Here is a 13,170-nt window from a genome sequence, read left to right as displayed (position 1 = left end):
ATGTTCTACTTGTAATTCATAGTGATAAAAATCTTCATGCTTATTATTTTGGTAAGATGTCTTTGTTTTTAATTTTTAGTTTGCAGGTCTGGAAGGAGTGATAACGGCAGTATTGGATGAATATTCAGTGTTATTTAGAAAACACCGCGAATGGGTTGTGCTTGGCCTGGTTGTGGTTTGCTTTTTGGGAGCTATGAGCACCCTCACATTCGTAAGTGCAAAAGTTTAATTTTAATCATGGTGAACTGCAGGTGACTTCCCTTGCCTTCTAATCAAATTTGGGATATATTTACTGTTCTGCAGTAATTTATAAATTAAGCAAACATGGTTTGCACTTTGCCTTATCACAGTTTACTTTTTGCAAAAATACTCACCATGATACACTAGGGACAATTCACTTATCCCTAATTTTGAAACCTGTTTAGTATTTCATATCTTTATTTTAGCTTCAGCAATCTGAAGAATTTTATGTTTGCAAGCAAACTGAAAACTTTTCTTTAATGTTATTCTCTTATGGAGTCAAACATTTGAAGCAGAAGAGCTGTGAGGAAAGGACAGGGCAAGGAATTAGCTTTGAACTGCTGTGGTGAAGAGCTGTCCCAAGTGGCCATATTTTGGGCTGTAAACAAATTAAAAGTTCCTTTTATCCTAATTTTAATGAAATATAATGAAGGGAGCATTTGGATTCCAATAATGCAAAACCTGATTACATAATCGTAAATTAGACAATACTATTTAGGCAAACAAGATTTGAGTTAATGACCGTAAGCAACCAAAATAGAAAGTGGTTTGGTTTTCTATTTATTTTATTGGTGCAGATAAATGAAAATGGATCCTGTTCCACCTGATTTCCATTGGGTAAAGAGTTGAAATCCCACTTGGAATCCACTTTCTATACCTAATCAGAGTTGTACCAATAAAATAAAGCATGTGCTAAATAGAAGCAGTTCCATTATTATTTAACAAACCCACTGAAGGAAAATAAGTCAATTGAAGGTAGTCATAAGTTTTTAATATAAATGCATTGTGTCAGAAATTCATCATCTTCAGTTGTTTGCATTAAGCAAGCAATATAGAAATGTACGTGCATTATACTCTGCTACTGAAATTCAGGTCCAATAATGTCACTGAATTTTTATGCTAACATTCCTGTGCTTTGCAGTGCTTTCACAGCAAAGTGTCATTTACTTCTGTCATTTCAGGGTGGGGCATATGTGGTGAAATTCTTTGAAGAATATGCTACAGGAGCTGCTATTATTGGTGTGGTGTTTCTGGAGTCAATAGCTGTGTCTTGGTTTTATGGTAAGTAACTCTACACATGGGAAAGATTGATCTGAAATGCCATGAGTTGGGGAAAGATTGGATATTTCCACTAACAGGAAGTTTAAAACTTGGAACTGTAATTACAAGATAGTCTTTTATAAATCCAAAAAGGAAATGGGGAGATTAAATAGAACAAATGCTTTAAAGTAGAGGAAGCTTTAAGTAACACAGGAGAAAAGAGAAAAGGAGGAAATATTCTCAGGATTAGATGAAATAGAAGGGGAAGCTAACAAGTATAGATCAATTTGGGGGAAAAGTCCTGTTCCAGGCTGCTATTTCCATATAAATTTTTGTAAAATTCGGGCTAACAATAAAGCCAGTTATGAGGGGTGGGTGCTTCATCAAAGGATAGAATAATGGCATTAACAAGATAAAGTTAGGAAAAGTAAGTCAGAAAAGTGGAATAAGAGGGCGCTGATGAAAAATTTGGACTGAGTATTACATGATTCATTAATTACACTATGCTACTCATAAGCAGTAATAATGTAATTGGTTTAATCCCATCACATGAATGTAGCCAGGACTGGATGGCTTGATTTTGCTGGGACTAGTCAAACTTCAAATAGTTTAAATCTGTTGTTGTATTCTCACGTGGGATTACTGTATCACATGGGTTAATGTAAATGAAGGATAGTCAACAACCAAACTTTGAACGAAAAAAAAACCAGAAAATGCTGGAAATACTCAGCAGATCAGGCCACATCTGTGTGACGAGAAATGGACTCAGTGTTTCAGGTTGGAGATCCTTAATCAGAACTTTGAACTGTTGGGCTTGTTTCATGTTCACTTTTTCTCTTCTTCTTGTTTTAGGAATGAAACGTTTTTGCCGGGATATTAAAGAGATGCTTGGTTTCAGTCCAGGCTTGTTCTGGCAGATATGCTGGGTTGTTATTAGCCCACTTTTCCTTCTGGTAAGATGATTTGGCCAGCTTGTTATGAATTCCTCCTTGGGTTGTTACTTTGTACCACTTGTATCAGAGTATGGGAAAGTAACAGCATTTCCTAGCTTGTTATTAACAGGGATTTTGTCTGAAGGAATGTTATCTCCAGGACTTTGATATTGCTGTTTAAATCCCAGCCTGATCAAAATGTTCTTTCCATGCATCCTGGTTAGCACCAAATGTGAAAACAGATGCTTGCTGTAGGTTTCTACCCAGTGAAATTGGACTGTAACAATTCATTTCATGCAGAATCAACGACAGCTGTTGGAAAAGAGATCATTGAATGTACTTCAGCAAACAGACTTGAGAACCTTAAAAACAAATCTATTTTAATGAGTGCTTTTTTGCCTTTCTCATCTGTGTTGGTGAAATCTATCTTTGATACATCAGTTCATTACAATACATCTTAACCATAATAACAGCCGTGGCAATGCAATTTTTCTCTATGGCTCCGGAAGATGTGCCTTTGAACATTTCATAACGTTAAGTATTAGCCTCATGCTTGTCCAAGTAGGGAGTTAAAACCTTATTCTTGACTTAAAAATTAAAGGAAATATGTATCCACCATTATTTAGATGGATGTAAAAGATTCCATGGCTTTTTTTAAACAGGAGGATTCCCAGGCTAATTTTTATCCTGTTAATCCAATCAATATCACTAAAAAGCAGGCTTCCTGGTTACTTTTCACCTTGCTGTCTATGGGACCTTGCACTGTGCTAAAACTATTGAAGATGACAATATCTTCAAACCAAATCTTAATCCACACATAGTACCAGCCTCCTCAATCAGAGGAAGCAACTGTTCCATTTTGGAATTGAGAGGAATTCTTCAGAACAAGCCCTGCCCACAAAATGCAATATTGACAATATTCGGCCCATATTCTCCACAAGTTCTCTCATCCCTGCCTCTCCTTGCTGTCTGCCAGCCAAGATACCCAGACTAGTGCTGCCCTACCAGGCCTTCTAGGACTGGAGCTGAACAAATCTAACCTCTAGGGCTATCTGCACCCACCTCCACGGAAGGTTGTCAATCTTCCACAGCAACAGGGCAAGGCTGCATTGGGGCAATAGGACAGGCAATGAGGGAATGAACTAAATGATGTTGGTTGACTTGCTCTCATTTATAAAATTGGTTTTGAAAGTTTGCTAACTATTGTTTTGTAGTGTTGCCAAGCTGTGATAGTCGGCATCAGAGTGAGTGCAAGGCCTGGAGCAGTTGAGGAATTGAAATTGTATTTAATGCTATTGCACTAGTTATGATTTTCAGAAAGTCTGAGAAGAAAAGGGCTGTTTAGGTTGCCTTATTCTTTTCTCTTCCTGTATCACCTCATGCCCCTGCTCCTTGGCTACTTATCATACATCTGGTGGCAAGAGCTGTTTCCTAAGGTGTAACATATAGCAGCTTCCCACTAAACAGGATATCCCCTCTGAGAATGCTGCAAGGCTCTGTCCAACTAGGAATCACTTTGATAGTGAAATTTTAAAAAGTCAGCATTAGGAGATTTGTGTTAAAGGTTTTTTAAAAAAAAACTGCAGATGCCAGAAACACTCAGCAAGTTAGTTAGCACCTATAGAAACCAATGCTTCCAGTCCGAGGCCCTGCATCAGAACTGGGCTGGATGCGAGTTAAGGTATATTGAAAATCTTTACTCAAAGCATTTCTAAAACTAAAAAAAAAGTACATTCTTCTTGTGCTTCATCACAAATACAATTTGGCAATAAAATGGAGGTGAACAATATTGAACAGGGTAATTACTTATAACTATACTGCTTTTGAAAAAGAATCTTTTGGATGTGGAATTAATTTAGAATTATAAATTGGAAGTGTCTTAGGAAACTCAACAGTATCTACCCATGTTAGGTCTGATCTGCAAGCTCTCAATATAAACTAAATGTTAACATTCAACACATCTGCACATATTTCTTGCCAAATTCACTGTTCTTTTGTCAAATCCTACTTGTGTGAATGCTTAATGGCATATCAAACTGATTGGAAACTTACAATTTTTGGCATCGCTATTTATTTTCCTTCTACTCAGTTGCGCATGTATTTGGATTTGTTTTTGCTTCTCTCTTTTCATTGATGTTTGTCCTATTTTTCAACAGTTCATCATTGTCAGTTTCCTGTCAACTCAGCTGGAAGTTAAGCTCTTTGACTACACCTACCCTTATTGGACTGCAGTGATTGGCTACTGCCTGGGCGTTTCATCAGTTATCTGTGTTCCATCCTATATGGTTTACAAAATTATAATTACTCCAGGGACATTTAAACAGGTACGTGGCAGACATTCAACTAAATACTTGATGATATTTCAAGTTTACTAATTGGCACAGAAAGGAACTCTAACAATGGTTTCTTGCTTATTATTTTAAGAGATGTGTTCAATACTCTGGATGTAGAATGGATTTGTATACTTTCTTCCTATTCAGGCCTTTCCCCTTCTCTGCTGAACCTCTTTGAAAAATTTTCTATAAATATCCAACACCCTTCTGTATTAGCTTTGCTCAGCCCATAGTCCTACTGTTAGTATAGAGCCTTGGTCAGAGAGTACTGTTTCTCTCAATTTTGGGACTTGTGTAATCCTGGACAGCCTCATTATTAAGAATCATCTTGATCCAGCGTACAGGTTTAAGATTATTGATGGTAAAAGAGGAAACAAATCTATTGCATTTGAACTCCATAGTGCTGCCATTTCTATTTTGTTCTCACACAAATTACCAAGGTGTTGCTGTAGAACAATAAGCACAATTGATTTTCATAACCTAACTTTACAGACATAAACTGCACCCTGAGATCAGCTAATTCAGCACAGACCATGTATCTGAATTACTCAAATATTTACCTACTTTGGTTGATTTTGTTTAGTTGGTAGCACTCTTATCTGTACGTTGGACTATAATTTCAAGTCTGATCCCAACTCCATTCATACACAATCTAGTTTCACAACATTTGACTTTCCTAAATCTATCTGATCTGATAAGACAGAACAGATCGATATTTGCAGCTAAAGGGAACCAGTCCTTACAGCTGATAAATCATCATTTTGGGTAGAAGTTACAGTAGTGAAAACACCAGCTGCAAGTTTTCATGGGCTGGTGTAGCAATGCAAGTCAGGATAACATTCCAATGGAAATTGTTGTCTGTCTGCTTTTATAGTACTTGAACATTTTTTCCTGAGTGGTTATTGCTCTTGGTCCATTCAGATCAGATCTCAAACAATGCTAATACATTTCTCCCGTATTAAGTACGACTCCTACACAGCAACAGCAGACGCCTTTTTCTTTTCCTACAACTAAGCTGCCAATTAAAGGAAGTTGTTGTTGTCCAGCACCTTCAGCTAAAGATTAAGGCTAGCACCCTCCTAACCCTTAAACCTAACAATCACAGTGTGCCATTCACTTCACTATGGAATAGTTGATGGGTTCTACATTTAACTTGATGAAAAGTTTCACAAGTGTTTTGGGTTGTATTCTTAAGAGAGCGATGCTGCAAAAGTTTCCAGAAAGCTTCAGCAATTTATATTGTGAAGCAACTAATACCAGTTTGCAACGGGAAATGCTGGAAATACTCAGGTCAAGCTGCATCTGTGGGAGAAGAAACAGATAACGTTTCGGGTCAGAGACCCTTCGTCAGAACTGAAAAGGAGACAAAAGAAGCTGCTTAAGCTGTAGGGAGGGGGGAAATGTCTCTGGGGTTAAAACTGGGTGACCATGGGGATGAGCTGTAAACAAAGTTATCTGGTCACTGAGTGAATGGGAGCAGTTCGAGAGTGAGAACACAGGCAAAAGAACCTCGACAATGTGCCCGTTGCAGAATACAGAGCAAGAAGATAAGCCCAGCAATTGTTGTTTCCTGAAGAAATAGTGGCTGACTCAGTAGCTAATGTGTTTCTGTGTTATAATAGGTACCAGGCAGATATTAGACTGTAGTTAGTAAAACATGTCTATTGAACACAGTTCAGCTATACCATACCACCCTTGGTGATCACTGGAAAGATAATTCTCTTGTTATTTTATATTGGGCCAGAATTTGCAGTCTGTGCTCACTGCTGACTTGCGTGGCAAGTATGAAGTTGTCGTTTCTGAATCCACTGTAGTTGTTGTTGTCCAATCCTTAGACAACTCTGAGTGGCAAATCAACCGCAGAACAAGCCCACCTCTGAAACAGCATCCAACTATTTAGACACTCTACAACTGGCTAAGCCTTACCCCCAGGTTTAACCAGCAAATCTATCAAGGTCCTTGAATATTTCTAAATATCCTTGACATCTAGAGACTTAACAGAAAAAAGTTAAGATGCCTTAGGAACTTAAAATGGTTGTAAACAATTAAGAACATTTAAGCAAACTTAAGTAATTAAAAATAAATACCCAGGTTCCTCTCATCCATTCCTTTCTATTCAAATTAAGAAACCTGTTCTTGAGGCATGGCAAAACTGGTGGAGTATTTCAGCAATTTGGTCCTCCAGTGCTTGTGTGAAGGCTGGAGCAGTCAGGAAATTGCCAGCAAAACCTGACCAGCAAGTTCAGTACTACTGCATGTGTGCTGAAGTCCCAAACTCAGTGGCACTTAAAGGAGAAGTGCCAGCAGTTTTGGTTTGTTATAAGCCTGAACAAATCATTTTGTGTGTATATAAAGTTGTTTCCATGAATGGTAATTTGCTAATGTACGTCAAAAGTAACTGGACCAAATGAAGGGTCTCAACCTGAAACATCCACTGTCCATAGATGCTGCCTTCAGCCTGAGTGCATTCAGCAGCTTTTTTTTTTTGCTCCATATTCCAGCATCTGTAGTCTCTTGTGTCTCTAACTCTTGTAATGTGTTTTTGATTGTTTTTACAGAGGATCTTGAGAAGCATAACTCCTGAAGTTGAAGAAAATGGAACTCCTAATTCTGGTATCCATCTGAATGCTATTTAAAACAGCCATTATATGTGTTCTTAACTTCTTGGACTGACTGCTCAGATCAGCAAATGGTATTGCAAGATCAAAATCTGAACCCAGAGTAATAAGACACACATGTTCAGAGTGAGCCTCAAGCTACATCTTTAGTGATATCAGTATTTCCTTCATATTGTACTGGTACATATTAAGTATTGATATAAACATATTCAAACACAAATGTAAACTTAATGATAAACATTCCAGTTTCTCCTTACTGCCCATTGGGCTACTCTTTATAAAAAGAATGAATACCTAGTGACTGCAGACTGTTTCTACGTTCTATAATGTAGCTTTGTGTATTTTAATTGGGAAAATAATATTTGTATTTATAGATAAGCAACTTTTCATTGAAATACAACATCAGAATTTTTTTTCATGACCAACCTTTCAAAGCCCCATTTCAAGGTTAATTATAAATTTGCATTGAATGCAAGCTGAATTTTTGTTGGACTGTAATGTTTACTTGAAGTTATGCCTTGTATACTTGCTTAAAATTGTATATTTTTCATTTTTAATCTGTGAAGATATTACTTCACATCTGTGTTCTGGGTGCCTTATTTTTTAAGTTAAGTTTTCTAAATAAATAAACATTCAAAGTCACTCAAAGAAAGATAACTGGAAGAGATAGTAAACATTTGTTTTGATAAAATAAGTGGATTTTCTGTTTTAAATGTTTTGCAAGAAATGAATAATATAATTTTTACAAGGCATTCCAATATAAGACAGATTTGGGTACTTCAGTGCTTTCTCATCAAACAGCATTAGTATTTTAATGTAAATGTGTCAAAAAGTTAAATGAGATATATAGTAACCTTATTGCTGGATGGCATATAATCAAATTTTCTGGACACCAAACTGCTTTGCAGGCATTTTGGGCACAGCAAACTCACTCAAACAACATGACAATAACTAAACAATGTTAGTTACGTGATGCGGGGTTCTAAGATAAATGTTGGCCAGGATAGTCAAAATAAGTTATTTTGCAGCCAGATGGTGAATATAATAGTTATTCTTGTACATCTGAATGACCTGTTCACAATTTATATTGTATTTACTCATTTCTATTCATCCCAGGGATGGCAAATAAAAGCAGCAAGAGATCCATACTTACTCTAATTATCTATTAAATGCTTTTTGTCCTCAACAACCACTGCAAATGATTAGTCAAAGACTTCATGATCGAACAAAGTTTTCCATCTTGAGATGAAAGTTTAATTTTGCAATAAGAATATTAAGCCTTATTGCAAAAAGACAAATAGAATAGATTGAAATTGCAGTTATTACTTTGTTGTATTGTCCATACCCTTTAAAGGGCAATATTTCTCATATAAGTCACGATATTGTCAAAAGCAGCTTGGTCTGATGCAGTAAAAAAAAAATACACTTGTAATTGTTTCCCCACTTACCTGTTTTCTCTTCTCGCATCATCCAGCAATGTGTGTTCTTGTCATTTGCTTTTTAATGTAAGCCACTTTCTTTGCAATAGCTAGAGAGGACACAATGAATTAGCTGCTGTATCCCTTGCCATTACTGTTACTTGTACCAACAGGAAACAGGTTAGACACAAGATCAAAAGTAGTTTAATGAAAATCAATAAAAAATACTCCTGCACCAGACAGGATGTCTAACAAACAGTGCAGAACTAGAATTAATTGGCACGGGCGAAAATGTCCCCTTAATATAAATATTCTCTTTGGGGTTTGTTGCCATGCAGTCAAAATTTCGAGCCAGGATTGTTAGCATCAGAATATATTTGTATGTAAACTTAATTTGATATTACTCAGACATAACGTGAATATTGTAAAAGTTGGCTAGCTTATGAGATGTACATCTGAAAGACTTTACTTATAGTGCAGCAAAATGCTCCATCTAGTGGCCTATAAATCCTTCACAGATTAACCTCAAATACATAGTGGGCACAAACCTGATAGTATTTCCATGTTTGTGAGATTGATCTGGAACTGATTGTATCAAGCCATTTTTGTACATCTACTGTATTTGTTGCTCAAGTCTGTAAATTTATTGAAACTGCTATTCATGTGTAACTGACCAATGTATTTGTCCAGCTTTTGTATGCAAATTATTTCTAAATTGTAGTATTTATGCAGATGTATGCCTCCTGTTACAGGTATCATTTTACATGATTATTAAATAAAGTTTATCATTTCCATTAGTTAGCACTACTTTTTCAACCCAACACATTTGAACATATAGTAGAAACCGCGTGGACTCTTGCTGATTCATGCTCATCCTTGATGTCCTCAAGCTATTTATGATTTTTAATCTCTACAAAATGGGAATTTTCATTTCTTCTTACATGTACTTGTTTTCATAAACAAACATTTTTAAAGTTTATTTTCCTATGAAAATAGTGTGTTTGGAAATAATCTGAGTTAGTTTTGACCTTTTGATTTGATATGAAGTGTTTTGAAACACTGAGAAGGTAATAGCAACAACACTCATCTATCCTCCAAATTTTTAAAATATTTTAAGACGTTCCATTATTTGAGGGCACAATCCCATCCAATAGGAGCAAACAAGGTTTCATTCCCCATTATTTTTAGTCCATTATTGTTGTAGTTCCACAGAAAGACAGAAGGAAGGTATTGCACACTCTTACTACATTTCAAAATGAATTGCTCCTTTTCGCAAAGCAGAAACTTCCACCTTGCGTGGCAATGAATTCCTTGACCACCTGCAGCTACATTTTAGTAGTTTCCTCCACCACAGCATTAATTTCAATCTGTTACATTTATGTCACTTACTGTACATTTCAATTGGCATAAAACTTTATTTGTGACATCTCATCATATACAATAGCACATGAGAGTGTTGATAGACCTCATTCTTGGGTTTTAAAATCCCCTACATTCAGGGAGGATTCCATTAGATTAGAAAATGTCAAATGCAACTCAAGACATGAGAGATTGCAGATGCTGAATCTCGAGTACAAGCAATCTGCTGAAGGAACTCAGTGGGTTGAACATCATCTGTGGGAGGAAAGGATACAGGATTTCAATTTGAAACATTGTCAATTCCTTTCCTCCCAAAGATGCTGCTCGACCTGCTGTGTTCCTTCAGCAGATTGTTCGTTGCATCGTGCAACTCCTTGACACCTATTATTGGGAAAATGTAAGAATCTATTATTAAAGATGTTATAGGAGGCACTAAAAAATTAAGTTGTGCAAAGTTGGCATGGTTTTATGAAAGAGAAATCATACTTGATAGGAAAATAGGATGTGAAGAGGACATAACCTACGAAGGGATATAGATAGGTTAACCGAATGGGCAAAGATCTGGCAACTGAGGTATAATGTGTGAAAATGTGAAATTACCCATTTTGGTAAAATAAATCTTATTCGACTAGTGATCTGAGTGTGTGCATAATTTGCAAAAGGCGAGCATGCAGAAACAGCATGTAATTAGGAGAGCTTAACAATATTGTTATTTATTGTAAGGAGAATTGAGTAAGAGTTGGGAGGATATGCTTTGGTTACATTGAGCAATAGAAAGACCACATCTGGTGTAACGTTATTGGTATTGGTCTCCTTATTTGGAAGCAGTTGTCTTATGGGGAAAATTTGGATAGGACAGACTTTTATTTGCTGGGTTTTAGGAGAATGAGAAACAACTAATGAAAAATAGATCTCAGGGGTGGGGGGGGGGGGCAAGACAGGGTAAATGTATAAAGTAGGTTTCCTCTTGTGGGAAAATCTAGAACTAAGATCAGTTAAAAAATTGGCACACCCCTTTAAAAGTTGAGTTTTTCTTCTCTGAGGGTTGTGAAACTTTGAAACTTCTTCAAAGTGCAGTGGAAGCAGTCTATGAGTATCCTAAAGACAGAGGTATATAGAATTCTTGATAAGCAAGGGGCTGAAAGGTCACTGTGGGTAAATGGTGCCATGATCTTACTGTTTGGTAGAGTAGACTCAAGTGGCCTACTCCTGCACCAAATTCTTTTGTTCATTTTAAATTAATTTCACCAAATTGTTGAACCCGAGTTAGTCAGATGATTTGAGTTCTTGGAGATTTATACAAGTCTAATTTTTTTTTTACTTAGTTTGTAAAAGTTAGTTTTGAATGAGTGAATTTAAAATCATGGTCTATTGGTATCCATGAGAAAGGGAATTGTACGTTAAGACTATCTGTTTCCTGTGACAGGGAAAGGATGGTCAGATATAAGTGATAATCTCAGCAGGATATAAAGCATCTTACGTTCTTATTGACTGGAGATATACAATGTACTTCATTCATGATAATAGCACTGATGCTGATCACCTCAGTGATTATGGAGAAAAAAGGCAAGACCAAGGCTGGTATGTTGACCTGTATAAATCTCCAAGAACTCGAATTATCTGACTAACTCGGGTTCAACAATTCGGTGAAATTAAAGTCATTATAATTTTTACCCATTTTCCAGAGAATTTATTCTTCTGCTGCCAGAAGGAGAACAGAAATAACTAATGTTCTTGAAATCACAATTTCCTCTGTGGTGCTGACAGTGGAGGGGTAATATTGAATTTGGAGAAAGGGGAAGAAAATGCTCCTTTTACAGTTTTGGACTTCCAATAACAGCAACAAGCACCTTTGTAAAAAATCTGGACAACTGCAAGTGTAGTGATCTTAAAACCCGGGCTTTTTACTTTCTACAAGAATATGACTGAATTAGAATAGCATCAGTTCAAATATTTTTTTTAAACTTACCTGCCATTAGCTCAGCTTTCCATACCGTTAACACACCACTCCGAATTGGTCTGACTCCCTGTTGCATGCAGATTCACAGCCACAGTTGGGAATCCAGTTCCGTTTCCAAAAGACATGCCACACTCAGTACCTTATATGGCTCTCAGCAAACCCACTACTAAGGCAGGCATCACTGGATAAAGATCAAGCATCAGTGGTTTATCTCTAACATAATGAGAGGTTAAGTATTTAGAATATGCATCTTTTTTATTTAATGCAGAATTAATCATTTCTTGTAATAGCCCTCTGCCTCATCCACCCCACTGAGAAAAATACCTAAAAAGTGAAATTTAAAGACAATTCACAACATTTTAGATTTGGTTCTTATCATCTTAATTCACTGCACAGCAGCAATTACTAAACATAATGTAAGAAAATAAGAGCAGGGGTAGGCCACTCAACCTCTCCAGTCTGTCCTGCCATTCAATATGATCATGGCTGATCTGTCCCAGGCTAAAAACCCTCTTCTATGCCTTCTCAGTAGGTTAGGCAACATCTGTAGAAAGTGAAAGAAGTTAATATTTCAGGTTGGGTTGAAAACCTTTTGTCAGAACTTCCAGAGATGCTGCCTGACCTGCTGAGTGTTTCCAGCATTTTCTACTCTGACTCCAATCATCCTGTCGGAGTATTAGATGCAAGTTACCAAGTCCACTATAGAAAAGAATTCATCATGTGCACTAAGTAAAGAGTAAGCAAGCAAATAAATCACCTAGACTTTTGACAGGGCCATCATTTAGATTCTCGAACCCGTTCCTCTAAAAAGTAGGATGAAAGACTAATCTTGCATTAACAATGGTACCAGGTACATTCTTCAAAATTGGAACCAGCTTCTCCCATAACCTCTTCAACAAGGAAATTCAGATTTTTGAAAATATTCTTTCCAGAGAAAGGTATTACTTCAGTGAAAATCTTTCTGCCAAGTGTGTGATGCCTGTTGTTGGACATTGTAAATTCTTCTGAATTTCAGTGTTTTACCTCAGTTCCAAAAAAAAATTCCTAATCAACGAATATCAAATTGATAGAAAAACTCAAATGAGCTAAACTTACCCTAACAATTTTACTTTACCAGCAATGACTTGCTATAGCAATCTGCAAATACAAGTGGATTTTAAATATTTTAGGTGTGAAGAAGAAATGTTATAATGTAATAAATAATCCAGTTTAGCAAAATGTTGTTCACAATGTTCTATTAACATTTCTGAAGTGATTAGAAACAATAAA

At 36.4% G+C, this 13,170-nt stretch overlaps 1 protein-coding gene and 1 long non-coding RNA gene across 3 annotated transcripts in view; one reads left to right on the top strand and one right to left on the bottom strand.

The window, feature by feature from the left end:
- LOC127581204 (sodium-dependent serotonin transporter-like) overlaps positions 1-9,346 on the top strand; it is a 54,049-nt gene extending 44,703 nt beyond the window's left edge. For both annotated transcript variants that reach the window (XM_052035322.1, XM_052035323.1), the window contains 5 exons: positions 80-211; positions 1,203-1,302; positions 2,134-2,234; positions 4,370-4,537; positions 7,105-9,346. In XM_052035322.1, the coding sequence (XP_051891282.1) occupies positions 80-211; positions 1,203-1,302; positions 2,134-2,234; positions 4,370-4,537; positions 7,105-7,182 (579 nt within the window). In that variant the 3' untranslated portion in view covers positions 7,183-9,346. The remainder of the gene's footprint in view (positions 1-79; positions 212-1,202; positions 1,303-2,133; positions 2,235-4,369; positions 4,538-7,104) is intronic.
- On the bottom strand, positions 1,861-12,152 carry LOC127581205 (uncharacterized). The gene is made up of 3 exons (XR_007957929.1): positions 11,911-12,152; positions 8,613-8,692; positions 1,861-2,525 (listed from the first exon to the last, which is right to left on the bottom strand). It is a non-coding gene; the product is annotated as an uncharacterized LOC127581205 (long non-coding RNA).
- Positions 12,153-13,170: the final 1,018 nt, after the last annotated feature.

This window comes from Pristis pectinata, chromosome 21 (genome assembly GCF_009764475.1).
Source record: "Pristis pectinata isolate sPriPec2 chromosome 21, sPriPec2.1.pri, whole genome shotgun sequence".
NCBI lineage: Eukaryota > Metazoa > Chordata > Chondrichthyes > Rhinopristiformes > Pristidae > Pristis > Pristis pectinata.
This window is presented reverse-complemented; position numbering and strand designations above follow the sequence as displayed.